General features: G+C 63.2%; 1 protein-coding gene across 4 annotated transcripts; it reads right to left on the bottom strand.

The window, feature by feature from the left end:
- Window positions 1-353: 353 nt before the first annotated feature.
- LDB1 (LIM domain binding 1) lies at window positions 354-17,273 on the bottom strand. Of its 4 annotated transcripts, none has more exons than XM_065746561.1 (11): window positions 17,093-17,273; window positions 4,226-4,328; window positions 3,687-3,731; window positions 3,430-3,505; window positions 3,168-3,270; window positions 2,751-2,923; window positions 2,452-2,574; window positions 2,238-2,321; window positions 1,927-2,050; window positions 1,668-1,810; window positions 354-1,351 (listed from the first exon to the last, which is right to left on the bottom strand). In XM_065746561.1, the coding sequence occupies exons 1-11, from the start codon at window positions 17,115-17,117 to the stop codon at window positions 1,121-1,123; spliced, it is 1,230 nt and encodes a 409-aa protein (XP_065602633.1). In that variant the 5' UTR covers window positions 17,118-17,273; the 3' UTR covers window positions 354-1,120. The 4 variants fall into 4 exon arrangements, with proteins under 4 accessions (XP_065602633.1, XP_065602631.1, XP_065602634.1 ...); XM_065746559.1 differs by having other exon boundaries at window positions 1,662-1,810; window positions 17,093-17,271; XM_065746562.1 differs by lacking the exon at window positions 17,093-17,273 and adding an exon at window positions 8,416-8,431 and having other exon boundaries at window positions 1,662-1,810.
- Between the last annotated feature and the right edge of the window lie 1,264 nt (window positions 17,274-18,537).

Raw genomic sequence — 18,537 nt, 5'->3', positions numbered from 1 at the left:
ACACATTGAAAGAACAGTATCGTACACACTGTCTACAGCGCGGAAATGTACAAGCACGAGGTACACGAACCAGGGCGGGGTGGGGGGGGGAGGAGCAGGGACAACAGCACACAAGATTTACATGGAGGAGGGAGGCAGGGGGGGGCTGCCCCCCGCCCCCTGGAGGGATTAGAAAGGAAGTCTGCAAAGTCTCTCCTTGGTTTGAAGCTCTCCGAACTGGATATAAAATGAGACTCCCAAGAGAAGAAGCCTGTACAAAAGTCAGGACAGGGTGAGAGCGCTCAGGACAGGGAGGGGGGCATTGGCCAGGGAGGGAGGGGAGGGGGGGGGGGAGGGGTTGTCCCATTTTTTTTTTAAACTTACAATTTTAATAATATTATTTAAAAAAAAGAAAAAAACAACAGACAAAAGTAGGAGGTACTGGGAGCCGGAGACCACCAAGGGACTCCGGGTGGAGACGTGGGGGACACTGGCTTGGACCCCCCCCCCCCTCCCCAAGCCCCCCAGCTCCCTCCCTGCTGGGCGCTTCCTATGTACACAGTTCCCCAGCAGGGCCCTGCTGGGGGGAGCGAGAGGATGGGGACCAAATTGGGGGGGCAGGAGAGGGGGGAATGCCCGGCAGCTGACCCTGACACCCCTCCGAGACAGCAGCGGGGGCTCTGTCCTTGGCCGGCCCCCCCAGCCCCACGCTGGGCTGGAGGCGTGCATGCACAGGGAGGTGTGCACACAGCAAACACCGCTGTCAGACCCAGGAAGGGAGAGGAGGAGGACCCCACCGCAGGGGGCTGCAGCCCCGCTGCGCCCCGTACAGCGGGCAGGGGCTGGGCACAGCAGGAGGGGACGCGAGAGGCTCTCCGGGGATGAAGAAGCAGGGAGTAGGAAGAGGGAGAAGGGGGGAATAACGAAGCTACGGCCCCGACACCCGCCTCTGCCCTGGGTCTGGGGGCAGCAGGCGCGGGGGGAGCAGGGAGGCGGCGGCAGACGCGTGCCCCCAGCCGTGGGTCCCGCCGTGGTGCGGCGCTGATCCGCACCAGTACCTCGCCGCTTCCCAGTCACTCTCTGATGCAAATGTACAGGTAGATCGGTTGGGACTGAGTCCGCGGGGGGGGGCGCGGGGCCGTTACTGCGACGCCTGCGACGTGGGGTTCTCTGACTTGCTCTCCTGGCTGGAGGGCGGTTTGCTGTTCCAGGGGCTGTTGGCCCCCAGCGCAGGCGAGTTGTTGAAGCTGTCCTCGTCATCGATGCCGTTGGCGGCGTCGAACTGCGTGTTCTCCAGCCGGGTGATGAGCCGCTCGTCCTCGTCCCCGAACTCCCCCCCCATCAGCGTGGGCTCGCCTACCACCATCACATCCTGAAAGGGGAGACGGTCCCGAAACATAATCGAGGTGGGGGGAGCCCCGGCCGCCAAACTCCCCCTCACTGTCAGCACTGCAGCCCCTTCCTCGGTTTCAGGGCTGCCTCCTGTTCTGGGCTGAGATTCACACTCTGCAGCGGCTGAGGCAGAGTAGTGGGGCCCTGGGGCAGCCCCCTGCTTTTCCACATCACCAGGAGAGGGCGGGGAGCTCGACAGGAAGCCCTGGGTGTGTCCCTTAGCCACTCCCTGGGGCTGGGAGCCCACCCCTCCATCCCGAAGGAAGAGAGAATGGAAACGGGATGCTTACAGGTACCTGACTGGACAGGGCAAAGGTGCTGGCCGGGCTCTTCTTCTTGCTGTTGCTGTTGTTGGTGTTTCCACCACCGGAGCTCATGGTGCTGCCCCCAGACATCTTCCTTTTCCGGCGCTTGCTGGGCTGCTGCCGCGCCGGCTCCGCTGCACCGGGAAGGAGAAGCGGTCGGTCAGCCCCATAACCTCTTCTTTGCAGACACCTCTGCCAGCACCACCTCCTCCTGCCCACAGCACGCAGCCCAGAGGACAGAGGCACTCACCAGGCGGCGCGACCATCCGCTGCCACTTCTGGAACAGGCAGGTCTTGAGGCAGTCCCGGGGACTGAGGCTGTAGGTCTTGTGCCGTGACATGAGCTCCTGCATTGGTTCTAGGATTACACAGAGCTGGGGGGAGCAGACATGCAGGAGGTTAGACACTGCCACAAGATATAAAGATATCCAAGAGCCCCTCTGCCGTGTCGCAGCAACCTGAGCCTCGTGCAGAGCTCACAGGCTCCGCCACACTTGCAGAGTGTGCATCATCTATCCCTCTTCCCCTGCACTCAGCCCGCTCTGTTCCCAGCACACGTACTCGGAGGTAGTTGAGTGTGGAGTTTGAGAGCCCACAGCGGGTAATGTTCTTGGATAACTGGTCCAGCATCTGTGGGTCCTGTGCCTAGAGGTGAGAGGGACAGCGCTCAGCTGGGGACTGTCCCCCGTGCCCCATCCTGTGATGGGGTGGGGGGTCCCGCAGCAGAGAGAGGAGCTCAGCAGCCCTGCCTTGCGCTGGGAGGAGTGCTACTCACATGCATGGCAAGGATGCTGCGGGGGATGAGCTCTCGATGCTGGCGGATGCTGAAATGCCACGTCTTTATCCTCATCATGTCGTCAAACATGAACTCCAGGTAGAGTCGCCCCTCCACGCACACCTGGGCAGGGAACAGTGTCAGGCACATGCTGCCACCCTGTCTTCTCAGCCCAGAACCCCGAGAACCCTGTGTTCTTGCACATCAGGACACCCTTCCCTCAGCTTTGGACTGCCTGGAATGGGTTTCAGACAAACCCAGGAGCCTGCACAGACAGGGGATGTGTGCCCAAGGGGTACCTGGGTGAACATGGGCTTGCCGTGCTGGGTGACCATGGTGCACTGGTCGCAGTCCAGCGAGACAAAGTTGTTGTGGAAGGACTCCTTGGGGTGCTTGAGCACGTAGTAGAGCTCTGTGGCCCCTCCTTCAAAGATGCTGCGGAAGTAACGAGGAATCAGAGTCCGACCAATTGCTGGAGTGAGAAAGGGAGAAAAATTATGTCAGTAAAACTGGCTTGTCCAGGTGTGCTTCCCTAAAGCCTGGGGGTGCAGGTGGAGAGGGTCCCCATGGCTGCAGGCAAGCGGGCTCCACCTCCCTGCCCCTGCCTACCTGTGCAGCCCCATCACAAGGCAAAGGCTGTGGAAAGGGGTACTCAAACTCAAGCTCTGGGGACCCCAGGGGGGCAGCCCCAACCCCACCACTCTGCTGCCACTTACTGTATCTCTTTGGTCCATCCTCCAAGCAGAAAGTGATTGTTAGCATGGCATCGTCCTCGAAGAACTCTGTGGTGAAGGCATCCCACCACAGATTGTCACATTCCTGGGTACAGCAGAGAGATGCCGGGTTAGGGGACAGGAGACAGGCAGCCCAATGCTCAGCCCTTGGAGGGCTGCATTCAGGTAAGCACCATGAGAGGTTGCTTCCCTGCTACCAGCCACCCCTCCCACTTGTTTCCCAGCCCAGCCCCTGGCTGCCCACCTCTGTCCAGTTCTGCAGCCGCTTGTTGAGCTCAAATATCCTGTAGTCAGTCTGATTGCCATAGGGCGTGTGCCTCCTGCCAGGGAGCAGAGAACATGTGGTCAGAGCAGGGAGCAGCAACAGCGTGGGGATGGGGATGCAGGGATGGGGACATATAGCAGGCCAGTGATGTGCCATCCTCATCTGCCCCATCCACTGACCCCAGGTCAGTCCAGGGCAGGCTCCCTGCTCCCTCCCTGCCAGCCCTGAGTACTTACCCAATGCCAGGCTCCAGGTATGTAGGTGGGTACATGGGAGTAGGTCTGTGGGGGAGAAGCAACACAGCTGGGTCAGCAACAGGCAATCCCCTCACTCCTGGGCTCCACAGCCCCTGCCCTTCTCCCCACTGTCAGCAGCAAGCAGTCAGGATGCTGGTGTCTGACAGCCCCACAGGGGGACCTGCATCCCAGAACTGGGCGCTGACTCCCAGCTCCAGGGGCCCATTCTGCAGCTCCCAAGAGCCATGCCCTGCTCCCCCCAGGACTGGGGCCAGGAACGGGGAATGTGGCAGGAGCTGGGATTGTTCCCTGTCCTGGATCATCCCAGGAGACCGGCCTGGCAACGGCTTTGGCTTGGTCCCAAAGTGCTGGGGAACTGGGGCTCCCTTGATCCCAAATGTAACCCTTTCTCCACTCATCAACACTTGCTCTGATCTCTTGTGCTAACTGATCTCCATGTGCTGCAGTCTCACTACAGCTCTGGGGAAGGGATAGGAGAACCCCGAGCCTCACCAACCCCTCCCCAGTCCCCAGCTCACCCCACATCTCGATCCAGCATGGTGCCCGGGTGGAATGGGGGGAAGGCGTTGCCGTTCGGGGGCTCCTTTGGCGAGTACAGCTTGAATGACTTAGAGGAACAGCCTGCAGAGAGAGGGAGGACATGGGTAAGCCAGCGGCACTGACAGCAGCGGCACAGAGGCACCTCATCCCTGCTGCTGGGAGGAGGAGGAGATGGAAGGATGAGGGCCCAGCACTGCTGGGATGCCCTGACCTGTGCTGGAGCAGCCAAGTCCCCGACAGCACAGTCCCATCCCCAATGCTGGTTGGACCCACTGGTGCACAGAGTTTGTCAGTTCTCAGCCAGAGCTTGTGGGCTCACCACCCTGGGGGCGGTGCAGCTGGTGCACCGGGGAGTGACTGGACCCTATCCCCCCCAGCCCCCAGCCCTTCGTGCAGCTCCTAATCCCACCGACCTGACCCGGGAATCACATGGGATCTTTTCGCTGACCTTTCTATCGCCATGGAGACGGGTGAATAATCGCTGGGCCGGCAGGTCCCCAGGCAGCCACCATCTGCCACTCAGGCAGGCCAGCGGTCACCGGGTTTGAGACGGAAGGCGATGCCACGAACCAGTCCCCCCGCACCCTGCCATCCCCCTCACCCCTAAAAGTAACCTGAGGGCAGCAGGGGCTCCCACGCCGCCTCCTCCCACCCCTGGGCTCCCCGCAGAGCCCTGGCACACCCACAGCCGGCAGGACGCGGCACGCCGGGCCGGGCGATGCCGAGACACGCAGTGGGAGCAGCCGCTCCCCGCAGCCGGGCGGGCTGCCAGGCAGCACTGGCTCCACCGGCTCGGCCTGCCCTGCTGCTATGGGGGATCCCCGGCGGTGCTCTGTGGCAAAGCGGGCGCGGGGGGACGCGGGGTGCGCTGCTGCCTGCGGGTGTGCGGGGAGGGATCCAGCACAACGGGATGGGAATGGGCGCATGAAAGGAGAAGAACGTAAGGATTAAAGAAAGCACTGCTCCCAGCTCTGGGAGCTGAGATAGCTGTGGACCAGTACGGGATGCCCCACAGGCAGGACACACATCACCCGGTGCCATGCCACATCTGGAGGAGTCAATGCAACTCATCATGCAGGAGCCCACTGCTTCTCACCCACTCCAGTGAGGGAACGCACAGGAAACTTTCCATAGGTGTCTGAGATGCATCAATCCACCCCGCACAGAGTGCACTGGTCACCACATCCTCAGCAGAAAGGAAAACCAAACCTGAACCAGCAGCTCTCATCCTCTGGTGCTTTGCTTTTACCCACAGATGAGAAGGGAGGAAAACACTCCCGAGGGCTCTGCGTCCCTCAGCCCTGCGTGGATTGGAGCTGACAACAAGTACCCTGTGTGCACAGGACAGTCTCATGGGGTGGGAGGGACCCTCCACAACCTCTGCATGGAGTAGGACATGGGGATGGCTGCAGTTCCCACCCAGGGCTCCCCAAACAGATGCTCTATCGATGCACTCTGGGAGCCAGGCTGCCTTCATCCTCCTTCCTCTTCTTCAGAGGAGATAGGGCACAGCCAGCTGTAGGCAGCTGTGTTGGACCTGGGCACGGCACCTCAGACAGCCGCCCCAAGTGATGCTCAGTGTCAGCCCTGTGTGGGCATCACCATGTCCCCTGACCTCAGAGGAGGGACTCACATCCCAGCACCAGCCCGGTGCCCACTGTCACACACACCACCTATCTACCCACCTGCAGGGCTGAAACTTAGGAGGACGGTGGCCACAGAAGTGTCGTGAGCTGCAGCCTGATGGAACAGCACTGCGGGAGATAGGTAGGGAAGGAAGCAGTGGTGATGGCCCACCGCTGTCCCCACTGCCTGCCAGGCCCAGGAAGGGAGGGCAGGGAAAAAGTGGTGCAGCCCTGCAGCCAAGGACGGCTGTCAGTCCCACGTGGCGCATGGAGATCCGCCATCCCGGGATGCACCGCTCCGCTCGCTGCCAGCCACAGCGAGGAGTAACGAGCACTGCACACTGGGACACGTAGTCTCCAGGGAATGGGCTGCAGAGTGAGGCTGGACCACATGCCCCCGGCCCATGGGGGCTTGCCTGCATCACAGCAGTTCGCACAGTGCCACCAGCCCAGGTCTCAGGTTAAAGCAAACAGAAATAGCCCATGCTGTGACCTCAGAGCAAATGCTTTTGCTTGCTGCACTCGCACAGCTCCGCATTGCTGTCACTGGGGTCAGGGCTTGGGATAACTGCAGCGCTCAGGATCTCTCCGCCTGATGCTCAGCTGCTCGCCATCCTCAACACACAGCCCCAGGGCCAGGCACAGCGTGGGCCAGTTTGTTACTGGGAACAGCCTCCAGGCATGCCCAGCACCCAGGAATGCTGCCTGCTCTTGGAGCTACCAACAGCACCAGCGTAAGCACACAGGGAACAGAGAAGCCCAAGTCCCCAAAAGAGCCAAGAGACCCCAAACAGCTCAAACTGAGCTCCAGCAAGAAGGGAGGGCCAAAGCCCAAGAGCAGTGGGCTTGGCCAGGCACATCCACCCAGTGCTGGAGAGCTCCTGAACCAGAAATGAAGCACTGCAGAACCACATCTACCTGTGCTATGCAGCCCAAGGCAAGCCCTCTCACCCTGGCATCCCCAGCTGCAATACCGGTCCGCCTGAAACAACAGCACACCTCGCTGCCACCGGTGTCACAACCCATGTGTGTGCACTTGCAGTGCCATCAGCACCCACAGCATCCTGTGCTCTGGGTCACTGGGGGACAGCTGGTTTCCCAAGGAGCACTGCTGTTGCTCCATGGCTGTGGTTGGCCCCCTGTGCAGCCCTCAGGTTCACGTCAGAGTGCTCAGTACCCCTCCAGGTGTGTGCCCGGCACGGAGCAGGCAGTGCTGGGCAGAAGAGTCTGGAGAAAAAGCTGGGACAGAACATCAGGAGACAGCTGCAGCTGGTGGTGCTAGGATTTGGGGATTTCTACAGCATCACGAAGGCGAAGACCAAACTCCTTCCTCCGTTAGTGACAACCACAAGGAGAACACTCCAAAAGCCGAGCCCTTAAGGAACGAAGACCCCCTGAATTCACTGTGACTCACAGCAAGCCATGGGAGCTGACATCCAGCCAACTCTGGAAGAGCTGCTACAAAACCACCAGGACAGAGTGCTGAGGAACACAGCAAGTCACTCCAGCAATCAGCGCCGGAGGATTCTGCACCTGCTGCAGGAGGACAGTGTGCCCTGCTGTCACTGCCAGGAGCCAGTTCTGTAACCCCAGGAACGGGAGCAGCCATCGGTGCCACGTCCCAGCCAGGCAGCCCAGCCCTGGGGCAGCACCTGGGGCTTTTCTCTGCACAGCCCTGTAGTTTGTACCCAGGCTCTGATAAGACAGCATGGGGCTGCTGTGGTGAGGCTGGGAGCTCAGGGTGTGCAGCCTCATGCTGCTCCACAAGCGCTTATCTCATCATCCCCAGGACTGCTGGAGGTCAGAGCGCGGCTGAGGTCAGGGCATCCTGCCATGGGATGGCAGGGGAACCCCCAAACACAGCCCCACGATGAGCAACCAGGCGAGGAGCAGGGTCCCCAATCTGCACGTGTTGCTGTCCACTCCCAAAAGCATCCCCAGCCCCAAGGGCTTTGTCTATCTGCCACTCACATCCCTGCACCCCCCGCACCCCTAAGCTCTTGCAGGGAGACGCACAGCCCCAGTGCTTCGCACCCCTCCGGTGCTTTGCTCCCTTCCAGCGGGACTCCCGGAGCAGCGGGAGGGGATGAAGTTGCAGCAGGAGGTGACAGCGGGTGCAGGGGCACCGTGAGGGTGTGGGGCGGCTGTCAGGGGGCTCAGCCGAGGGCTGGAGCCAGGGGGGGGGGTGGGAATGAACAAAGGGAGCCGCGGGGCACGGCGGGGGGGCTGGGGGCGAGAGGGGCGCGCGGAGAGAAGGAGATGGAGGAGATAGGAAGGAGAGCTGGAGGGAGGAAGGCAGGGCCGGGAGGGGCGGCGGGCAGGGGGCCGGGCCGGGCCGGGCCGGGCCGAGCGGGGTCGGTGCCTCCGCTCACAACTTTGCGGGCGGGACCCGGCCCTCCCTTCCGCCGCCGGGGCCGAACCGAGATAGAGAGAGAGAAGAGGAGGGAGGGAGAAAAAGGAGGGGGTGCGGGGTAGGGGGGGAGGACGGGAAACTTCCCGAGGGCGGCAGGCCGGGCCGAACCGAGCCGAACCGAGCGACTCACGGCGGGCGGCGGCGGCGCTGGGGCGGGGGTCGGAGCGCGGCAGCGGCGGCGGCGGCGGTGGGGCGGGCGGCGGGGCGGCGGGCCGCCATGGGGGCGGCGGCGGGGCGGGGCGGGGCGGGGCGCGGGGCGCTTCCTTTGTCTGCGCCGCGCCGACCCACAATGGCTGCGGCGGCGGCGCGCCCGCTGCCGGCCGTCTGTCCGTCCGTCGGTCTGTCCGGCCGGCCGGGGCACCGCACCGGCCGCACAAAGGGGCCGCGGAGCGGGGTGGGGCGGGACGGGCCCGCCGGCACCGAGGGGAAAAGTTCGGTGCTGCGCAGCGCCGCGCCGGGATGTCCGCACCTCCCGAGTGCCTCTGTACGGCCCTACGTGCAGCTGTACCTATGTATGCGTGTATACGTACACCTTTGTGCATCTACACCTACCTGTATGCACCTCCATACGGCCCCTGCGCACCTACAGACGGACCTACACGCACACCTCTCTATACTCCTCTGTATAGCTACACCTATCTATACACCTCCGTACACCCACACCTATATATGTACCTATATATACACCTGCATACACTCCTAACCCTACCTTTACACACCCCTCTGTACACCCACACCTCTACATGTACCTACACACACACCTAATACCCACATGTACGCTTCTATACAACTCTACATACACATATACCCTTATACACACATCTATCCACACCAATATATACCTGCGTACAAATGCTTATGTAAACAACCATCTGCACACCTATATATATATGTGCCTATACACACTCATCTGTATGTCCACACCCATGCATACACACAACTGTCCATCTCTGTGTGCCTATACACCCATCCATGCCCCTATAAAAGGAAGACGCCCGGGAGGAGCACCCATTCAACACACACCAAAACGCCTTATAACCCACACAGCACAGAATCACAGGACATCGCACGGCACACCAGGATCACCCAGTACAACCACTGGCTGCCACGCAACATCGCCTCTGACTGCCATGCCAGCCACCTCCACACCAGGAGGAGCAACAAAGGCGTCAAGCAGGCATTAGCTAGCACAGCAGCTGCCTGCAGGCACTCCGTCCCTCACCCCAACACCTCAGCGCCAACAGCATCATCAGAACAAGGGCATCTCCAAGCCCCCCCTGCACACTGTTTGCTGCACCAGTCCCCCCAAAGCAGGGCAGGGCAGGGCCCCACCCCACAGCACAGGGAGCTGCCAGTTCCACTCCCAGAGCAGCTCCTGGGGTTGTGAGCACAGCCCAGCGCTGAGCTTGGCACCAGCTGGAAAGTATTTCTTTCCCTGGGAAAGCTGCAATAAAAGTATACTTTTCTCCGGTTTGCTTTGATTTTTTTTTCTTTGAAGTTTTTCAGGATTTCTCCTGCTTCAACTACGTTCCCTTTCCCTTGGTTTTTGGCCCCCATGCAGCCCCCAGCTCTGGGGGGAGCTCAGCATCGGGGCCGCAGCAGGCACACACATGCACACATCCATGCAGCTCACCCGGTTCATGCTTGCACGCGTGCTCACAGGCCATCATGCACATGCACGCCTGCTGGCACAGCTTGGACACATCTGCACACACGCCTTGGGCACACACGCCCTCCTACGGCCCTTCCCTACCCCAAAGCTGCAGGGTGACGCAGGCCCAGGCCTCGGGGACACGCGATGCACGCACAGCCGGCACACCAAAACCCTACAAGAAGGCCACCCCACCCTCACAGCAGCCATGGCCATAAAGATCATGGAGCAGCACCCACGGGTGCACGGCCTCACATCCAAAACCCCCAAGAAGTACCAGGACCGAGCAACCCACAGGGACCGCTCACGTGTTCCTGTTCAGCTCTGACGACAGCACTGGCCCAGTCCACGTGGCTGCTGCAGCCCCAGCTGTTTATGGTTATAGCCGAGTTAATAATTAAAGAGATGCTGGATGGAGAGCAGAAGGGCTGGGATGCAGCTGGGGAGCACAGTGCATGTGGCAGTGATGGCAGGGGTGCCCCTTCCCCACGATGTGCTCCCACCCGCAGAGCAAGCAGCCGATGGGAAGAGCACGGTGGGGACGGGCAGGGATGCTCTCCACTACAAATCTTACCCCCCTCACTTGGAAATCCACTCTTCGTCCCTGCCTCTCCAGGGGGGAATTCTCTCAGCTGGATCGGGGGAGGGTCTGGGGGAGGTGGGCCCTTCTTTTTCTCTGGAGAAGGCTCAGCTCCATCATCGCTCCCCCGGAGAGCCTGGGGGAGGCTGGGAGCTCAGCAATGAGTCATGCTGGGCAGGCAGTGGATCCTGGGGGCTCCGGGGATTAACCCTTCCAAAACAAAACCATTTCCAGACACCGAGATGCATGAGGAAAACCCGGTTAACAAGACGTGCAGGAGGAGCTGGTGAGCAGGGCAAGGTGGGGAGTTACAGGCTCAGACCCTGAGCATCTTACAGGGAGCAGAGGGAAAGACCTGGATATGTGATAGCATCCTGCAAAATGAACCAGGTGATGGAAAGCCATCCCCAGCCCTGCAGCAAGGGATGCAGCCAGGAGACGCAGCCAGGAGCTCAGCCTTGCCCTGACACTGGGCTCACACCCTCGTGGGCTTCATGGCCACCCACAGCAGCCAGCCCCAGCCCCTCTGGCAGCAGCCTGGGGAGAGCCTGCCAGCGCCACGGGGTTTATGACTCCAGACGCTCCAGGTGGATTCTCTCATGTTACAAGAATGGTTCGTTTTACAGCCAGTTTCCTGGCCTGGGGCTGGTCTCCACAGCCTGGCTGGGTTGGATCCCGTGCAGGAGAACGATGATGGGGTGGATGGGCTGAGACAGGGGCACACAGCATTGCCAACGGTCACTAGAAATTGTTGCCAAAGGAGGTGCTCCCCACCCATTCACAATGCTGAAAGCAACCACTCTCTAAACCCTCATTCTTCAAAGATAAGCAAGGAGGTTGGCACCCCGTGCCCACCCATGGGAGTCATCAGTGGGGAGGATGCTGGAAACCCCCCAGGACTGCACACGTGGGACATCTTGCAGCACCATGGCTGCACATGGTGTGTTACCAGCAGGTAACTCTACCAGCACAGCCCACCCCTTCCCCTCACCCCTCGTGCAGCGCTGCCGAGCTCTCCGAAGCAGCTCTCCGAATATAGCAGCATCAAATAGCTCTATCAATAATGCATCGCTTCTGCTTCCTCTCGCTGCTGTGTTTTTGTTGCTAACATGTGTGTCCTTCCTGTTAACAGCTGCCTCCGCTCTGCCAGCTAGGCCAAACAGGGACACAGCCACCGCTGGATGGGGATGGCAGCTCCCACTCCCCACAGCTCTGGGTCAGGCACCATCCAGCCCCGTTCCAGGCACGACACAGGACAGCTTGCTGCTGCCCCAAGCCTCCTGCAGTGTGCAAACCAATGGCATGCACAGTGCTGCTGCACACACGGTGCTGCTGCACACTGCGCTCTCCAGGGCACTTGGCACAGAACCAGAAGGACGCATCCCCCTCCTCCTGCCATGTCTTTGTGCAGGCATGGCTCTTCCTTGGCACCGTTTCGCCCCAAAAACCCAACACCAGGCTCCAGCAGTGGCTCAGCCCCACGGTGTCCACACTGCCATTCCCCGGGTGCTCCTGCTGTCATGCTCCCACACATGGCTGCCCCAGGGCTGAACCACAGACCAGTCAGTTCACACCAGCCTGTGTGCCCAGGCTTGCCCCGTGCCTGGTGGAGCAGCGCGCTGCGAGCTGCTCCTGCCAGCAGGGAGGCAGGAGCTGGGGCAGGCACCAGCAGCACTCTGCAGGAGCCTCTGGGCTGCGTGCAAGGCTAGCAGCATCTCCCCAAAAAAGGATGTGTGCCAAGGGGTCCTGTGCTGGAGGGTTGAGCACTGGGCTCTGGGGAAGGGGGCTCACACCCTGCTGTCCCCCAGGCAGCCAGCATCCCGGCGCAGCTCCACCTGGGCTTCGCTGCAGAAATCTGGCTCTGGTCCCAGCACAAGCCCCGCAGCGCCGAGGAGAGGCCCAGGGCCAGCGGCTGCTGCAGAGAGCAGGGGGCCCCCACTCACCCACCACACGTGGGGCTCCCGCACCGGAGACCCCTGGGACATGCAACCCCCTGGTCTGCAATGGGCAGGGCATTATCTGCACCCTGCAAGCAGGGTGGGGTTGGAGCAGAGCAGGGGCTGGCATCTGTGGCAAGGCAGATTACACCCTGGTCTAACGTTTGTGCTTGTCCTGGGAGCAACCTGCTTAGGAGGGAAGAAGACAAATGGCAGCAGAGAGCCAGGTGTGAGGGCTCCAGTGGGGTCCTGTCTCTCCTGGAGCCTGATGGTACAGCACGATGGGGGTGTGGAGCTCCTGCAGGTACCTGTGCCCACAGCAGGTGTCTTGGCACACAGCAGTGTCCGTGCCTGTGTGGGCAGGTGCACGCAACCCACGTGCACAACCACGCTCCCACATCATGGTGAGCATGCTGCTCCCCCAGGAAAAATAATCATCAGCAGCCCCATCCCAGGTCTGGGGGTACCAGCCACCGTCCCCATTCCAGGTGCGGTCAGCAGCAGTTTCACCACCCCACCAGCTCCCCAATGCCCTCCCCCTTCCAGCAACAGCAGGAAACCACAGCTCAGCCTGCAGGCTGCCTGATAACGGCTGCCTGGCCCCAGCCTGCCTCCCCAGGGGCCGGCCAGGGGGCACCCAGTGCTGCCCCGCACCCCAGTGCCCACCACCCACTGCCACTCCCTACTCATCACTCCAGCGGCAAGATGGAGAGCTCCAGAGGGAGAGAGCAAAGGGATATGCCCAAAGCACGTGCAGAGGAGGCCCCCAGCACCATGCACATGTGCATGTCCTTGTGTGCATGCAACTCGGATGTGGCCAAGGAAATCCCACAGCAAAGGCAAGAAGGTGGCATGAAGTCAAGACAGGAAATCAATGTAGAGGTGCAGGGGACAGGCAGGGGACGCTGGTGCCACTGCCATCCTGCTGCAGCTCAGTGCTCCTGCCCTGCTCAGGGCATTCAGCCCCAGCGCTGCAGCATCACATGTACTCAGGAGCCGGGCACTGCCCCGGGGGCCTGTCCCGCTGCCAGCACCCACTCTTCTCCACGGGGCTGCCCCCACAGTATCAGCTTTCAGAGCAGCTCTGTGCTGGCACAGAAGAAGCAGACAATACCATTTCTGGAATAAACTCGGAGAGCGGCAGACAGGCACCCAGCACCAGCCGGCTGGTTAACCCATCACAGCTCTCCCCAACAAACCCAAGCTCACAGCAGGGCGAGCTCACACGGGCACAGAGGAGACATGCCATGCGTCTGGGGCCCTAGGCTGCAGTTTACCATCCGAAAAAGCAGATCACAAGGTGAGCATGGGGCAGCAGCTACCTCCCCCTGCTCTCTCCAGCCCCAAGGAGCTGGTACGGCGCACACAGCACCCATCAGGTGGATGAGGCAGACGGCATCTACCATCATAGTATCACTAGCAAGGTGAAGACAAAACAAGCAGAGGCTCTGCCCTACAGCTCCATCAACTTGCGGCAGGGTGGGGAGCTCAGGGAGAGCGTGGCAAGCCCAGGGATAGCATGGCTTTCCCTTGCAGTTACTACCACTTGACAGGTGAGGCCAGAACACAGGGTGTGCACTGACAGCCAGAGCTATGGGGTCCCACCTGGGTCAGTTTTTTCCCTTGCTCAGAAGCATTTGCAGGCAGTGACATGGTTCATGGGGCTGAGAGCAGACTCCTGAGTGCTTTCAAAGGGCAGCAGGAATGACAAGCCGCATTTCCAGTCCAGATTTCAAAGCATTTTGAGCACGTGCTGTAGGGCAGAAGGGCCGAGCCCCGTGCAGGATGAGAACTCAGGAATTATGCAGGAATTAGGGTGAGAGGCCAGGGGCAGCAGGGCTCCCATCAGCTGGGCACACCTGGGGGTGTTGTGGTCCCCATGCTGGAGCTGCAGCACACATGCTCTGGCTGCCAGCACTTGGACTGCACTCTGCCATCTCTTCCCCTAGCATCTGTCGCAGGAGGCACGCAGCACAGCTCAGCTTGGTTGGAGGGAGAGACCCCCCATACAGGGATACCACTGTCCTCCCTCTGTCCCCACCACCCACCCACGCTGCCTGCACCAGACACACCCCCTCCAGGGTGACCAAACCTCACACCCCAAGGCTCTACGCAACGTGGGCCAGGAGGAAAACCCCTGCAGGGCTCTGTGCAAGCCAGCACAGGGACAGGCTGGGTGGCTCAGAGCTCTGCTGCCAGCACGGGGCTTCGTTCCCAGCTCAGCAAACCCGCTGCCCGCTGACCTTGGGCAAGCCGCTCCCCCGCTGCGAGAAGCTGCAGCCAGGCGTGCTGGGAGGGGAGCAGGGAGCCCCGCGCAGGGCACGGCAGGGCCGCGTGGGAGGAGGGAGCACGTCTCGCTCTTCGCTCCCCCTCCCCGGGGGCCCCACAGCACCAACACCGTTACTATGGCAGAAAACATCACCGTCATGTCTGCTCAGGTTTTTGTTGTTGTTTGTTTGTTTTTCAAAAGCCCACCACACCACACCTCTCAGCTCCAGGTGCTGAGAGGGGCACGGAGGGCTGAGTGTGGGCCCAGGATGGCGGCACAGTGCTGGGTAAGGGCTCTGGCCTCCTCCTCCAGCCCCAAGCGCAGCGTGTTTACTTCCTGGCACTGCCTGTGAGGCCACTGGCTCCTGGGGCACACCTCGGCTCAGCACCATCCTCAGGGCACCCTCGGAGCTCCCAGCCTCCACCCTCGGGCCCACGATGCCACCCCAGCCCTGCAGTTCCAAGGGGCGCGTGCCTTCTGAAGGGGGATGCTTTGGGGGGCAAACCCCTGCTGCTAGCATCTCCCAGGCAGGAAACTCCTCCAAGTTAATGCAGCCCCCAAAGAGCAGCCTGGGCAGAGCGGCTCATTAAATGCTTCTGGCTGGCAACAGGCCAGAGGCAGAGCTTGTTTTTTTTGTTGTTTTTTTTTTTTTTTCTCCTATATTCCGATAAACAGTCTGGGGAGAGGAGGGGGGAGGGGGTGGCAGGGAGCTCTCTGGATGTGCCACCAGCCCCGGGGCAGGCAGGGAGGGGGGACAGGGGGACACACGTGTGCGCACACGCACGCATCACCCTCCCCCCTCCCCGAGAGCGTGTGGGGCTAAGGGGGACGGCGACAACCGGGCCGCCGCCGGGGATGCTCCGGGCCCACGTCGCCCACCAACATGGCGGTGACATTCCCGGTGGCACGGGGCCAGCTCCCAGGGGACGCGTCGGCACCGTGGCCCCACGCCGAAGGCCCCGGCATTCAGCCCCGTGCTGGGAGCGAGGGGGCCCGGGGGGAGGCGGGCCGAGCCCCCCCCGGGCGCGCGGTGCCTGCGGGGCCGGTTGGTGCTTTAACTGTTTGGCCTGGCTGGGAGGAGGTTCACGTGACTTTCTGCTTGAGGAAGCAGCGCTCTGGCAGCTTCCAGTGGGAGATGGAGGAGGCGGTGGGGGAAGGGGCCGCCTGCCTGCATGGAAGCACGGCGGGGAGAGAGGGAGGGGGGGCAGCGGCGGGGAGAGGGCGCGGGGTGTTCCTCCTGTCCTCCCTCAGCCCAGGGGGATGCGGAGATGGAGCGGTGGGGGGGGGGGGGGGGCACGGGGGTCGTGCCCCCAGGGCTGCGGTCACACCTCCCGCCCAGCGCACCCCCCGCCCCCAGGCCAGGGGTGCTCCGCGGGACGCGGGGCCTGGAAGAGGAGGGGACGGGGCCCCGCCGGCACCGTGATCCTCACAGCACGGCCGTCAGCCAAAGAACGAGCGTCCCCATCGCGAGCGTTGCTCGCCCCACGCTCCGTTCCCCGACGAACACCCCCCCGTGCACCCAGCGCCGGGGCTGCCGCCGCGTTTCGCTCCCGCACAGAGCATCCCGCATCCCGCTGCCTGCCGAGCATCCCCGGAGCGCGCTGAGACCTCTCCGCCTCGGCACACCCCCTTCTCAGCTCCTCAGGGCTCGCGCCTCGCTCGGGGCACGGCCAAAGCCATTCCTCTCACCCATGGAGGGGGGAAGTCACCCCACGGAGCCGTCCCTCGCCCCGCCGCGGGGTCAGCCCTCACCGTGCACCCACGTGCCCGGCCCGCGCTCCGCAGCGCCGTGCCCGCGGGGCGCCAGCGCCAGGCCTCGAGGGTCCCGGCCCCACAGCCCCTACTGCTGCGGGATGCCGACCCCCGTGTCGTGGGGTCCCGGCCCCGTACACAGCTTAGCATCCGAGCCGCAGGGCTCCCAGCCCCGCAGCGAGATGCAGCGCTGCAGGGTCCCAAACCTTCCGGCAGACCTCAGCATCCAACCCACGGGGTCCCCAGCCCCACGGCCAGCTCCTAACCCACGGGGTCCCAACGCCGCCGCTGCGGGGTCCCGACCCCATAAGCAAACCTCAGCATCCATGACGCGAGACCCAGTCCCACAGCCGGTCCGCGTGCCGTGGGGTCTCACTCCAAAGCGGAGCCCAGCCCCGCGCCCGCCCCAAATTGCCCACGCTACGGAGACCCCAAACTCGGCACCATCCCGCGGGGCCGCGACCGCAGGCCCTACAGCGCAGACCCCAAATCAGGCATCATCCCACGGGGCCGCCACCCCAGGCCCCACAGCTCGCGGCCCCCACGGCTGAGCCCACCGCGGTCCCCCAGCCCCGCGCAGCCCCCCGTCCCGCCCCGTCCCGCCGCGCCCGCACTCACCAGGGCATGCACAGCCCACTGACATCTTCACATGCCTGGCCTGGCCGGGGGTCGCTGCGCGCTGCCCGGGCCGCGGGGGTCTCGCATGGACGGCGCGCCGCGGGCTCCGGCGCGGCGGGAGGTGGGCGGCCCCGCGCGGGCCCGGGCAGGGCCACGGCCAGGGGCGGGCGCGCCGCGGAGCGGGGGAGGGGGAGGTGCGGACGGGGCGGGGGCCGCGGCGGCGGAGCGGGAGCGGGGGCGGCTGCGCCGGCGGCGGCGACGGCTAGCGGGCGGGAGGGCGCGCGGCGGCGCATGCGCGGGGATCTCCCCCCGCCTCCTCCTCCGCGGAGGCGCGCGCGCGCACGCGCGCCCCCTCCCGCTGCCGTGCTCGCGCCCGCACGGGCGCGCGCCCCCTTCTTTCCTCACGTCGGCCCCGGGGCGGGAGCCGCCATGTCAGGGCCGCGGCGGCGCCTGTAGCCGCGGGGGCTCCTCCCGCTCGTTGCGCCGAGCCCCGCCTCGTGCCGGGCCGCGGCACCATCCCGAGGGGCCTCGCTGGGGCACAGCGGAGGGGGCAGTCCCGCCCTGCTCCGTTCTGTCGCCGCTCCTGATGCCGCGCACTTGCAGCAGCCGCACGGCACGGCACGGCACGGCATGCCGCCCGCGGGACCTCAGCCCCTGCCCCAGCTGGGACAGCCAGTGCCGTCCGAGTGCGATTCACATTCCTCTTCGCTGAGTTTCAGCATCACGTGGCTCCGAGCTCTCCTTTGCGGGCTGCTCCCGTTAACCCCCGGCGAGCTGCGGTTGCCGAGCCTGCTTGGCGCCGGGCAGCGGTCGCCCGCCTCCGCTCCCCTGCTCAGACCTGAGCTCCGTGCTCTGCAGTGCTGGAACGCAGCCCCAGCGGCAGCAGGGTGCGTTATGGCAGGTCTCCCCTGCCCGGGGGACGCCGGCAGCGTGGCAGTGTGGAGCTGGGAAGCTGCAGATCCGTTTTCTTAACTGCCTCTTGTTTGTTCTCCCTTGCGTGAGCAGTCCCTATCGCTGCCCCAGAGCCAAGAAAGCACGCACAGGGCCGGACTGGGGGAGGGAGGCCCTTCTTGTGCGGGAGAGACTGCATGTGCAGCTGTGGTCCTGCATGTCTGGTGTGGGGGATCGGCCCTGCAGGGCCCCTGATGCGTGAAGGGATGGGGTGCTGAGGTCACCATGGGAGAGGAGGACTCCCACACAAATTTGCAGACCCAGAGCAACCTGACTGGCTGCGCCTGCATTTGTGCAGGGCATGGGTGGCAGTGAGAGCCTTGGGAGGTGCTGCAGGCCTGCAGGAGGAGGAGGTGGAGGGGAGCAGCTCCCTTGCCACCAGCCTGCTTGTTGCTGGGGGAGCAGCCAGCTCCAGGCAAGGGTGACCAAGGGAGGAGAGGGGCTGCAGAGGAAACCCCTTGTGGCAGGGGGGAAGAAAGGAGACTGTGTTAGAT

The sequence above is a fragment of the Cyrtonyx montezumae genome, unplaced genomic scaffold (genome assembly GCF_038088225.1).
Source record: "Cyrtonyx montezumae isolate F1298 unplaced genomic scaffold, pur_monq_1.0 scaffold_4, whole genome shotgun sequence".
In the NCBI taxonomy this organism is placed as follows: domain Eukaryota; kingdom Metazoa; phylum Chordata; class Aves; order Galliformes; family Odontophoridae; genus Cyrtonyx; species Cyrtonyx montezumae.
The sequence above is the reverse complement of the archived record's forward strand: the minus strand, read 5'-3'. Positions and strand labels throughout refer to the sequence as shown.

Coding starts and splice junctions, on each gene's coding strand:
- LDB1 (XM_065746559.1), bottom strand. CDS start 17,117: ATGTCAGTGGGCTGTGCATGCCCTG. Junction 3,506..3,686: donor TACCTGGAGCCTGGCATTGG/GTAAGTACTCAG, acceptor GCTCCCTGGCAG/GAGGCACACGCCCTATGGCA. Junction 2,924..3,167: donor GGATGGACCAAAGAGATACA/GTAAGTGGCAGC, acceptor TTCTCACTCCAG/CAATTGGTCGGACTCTGATT.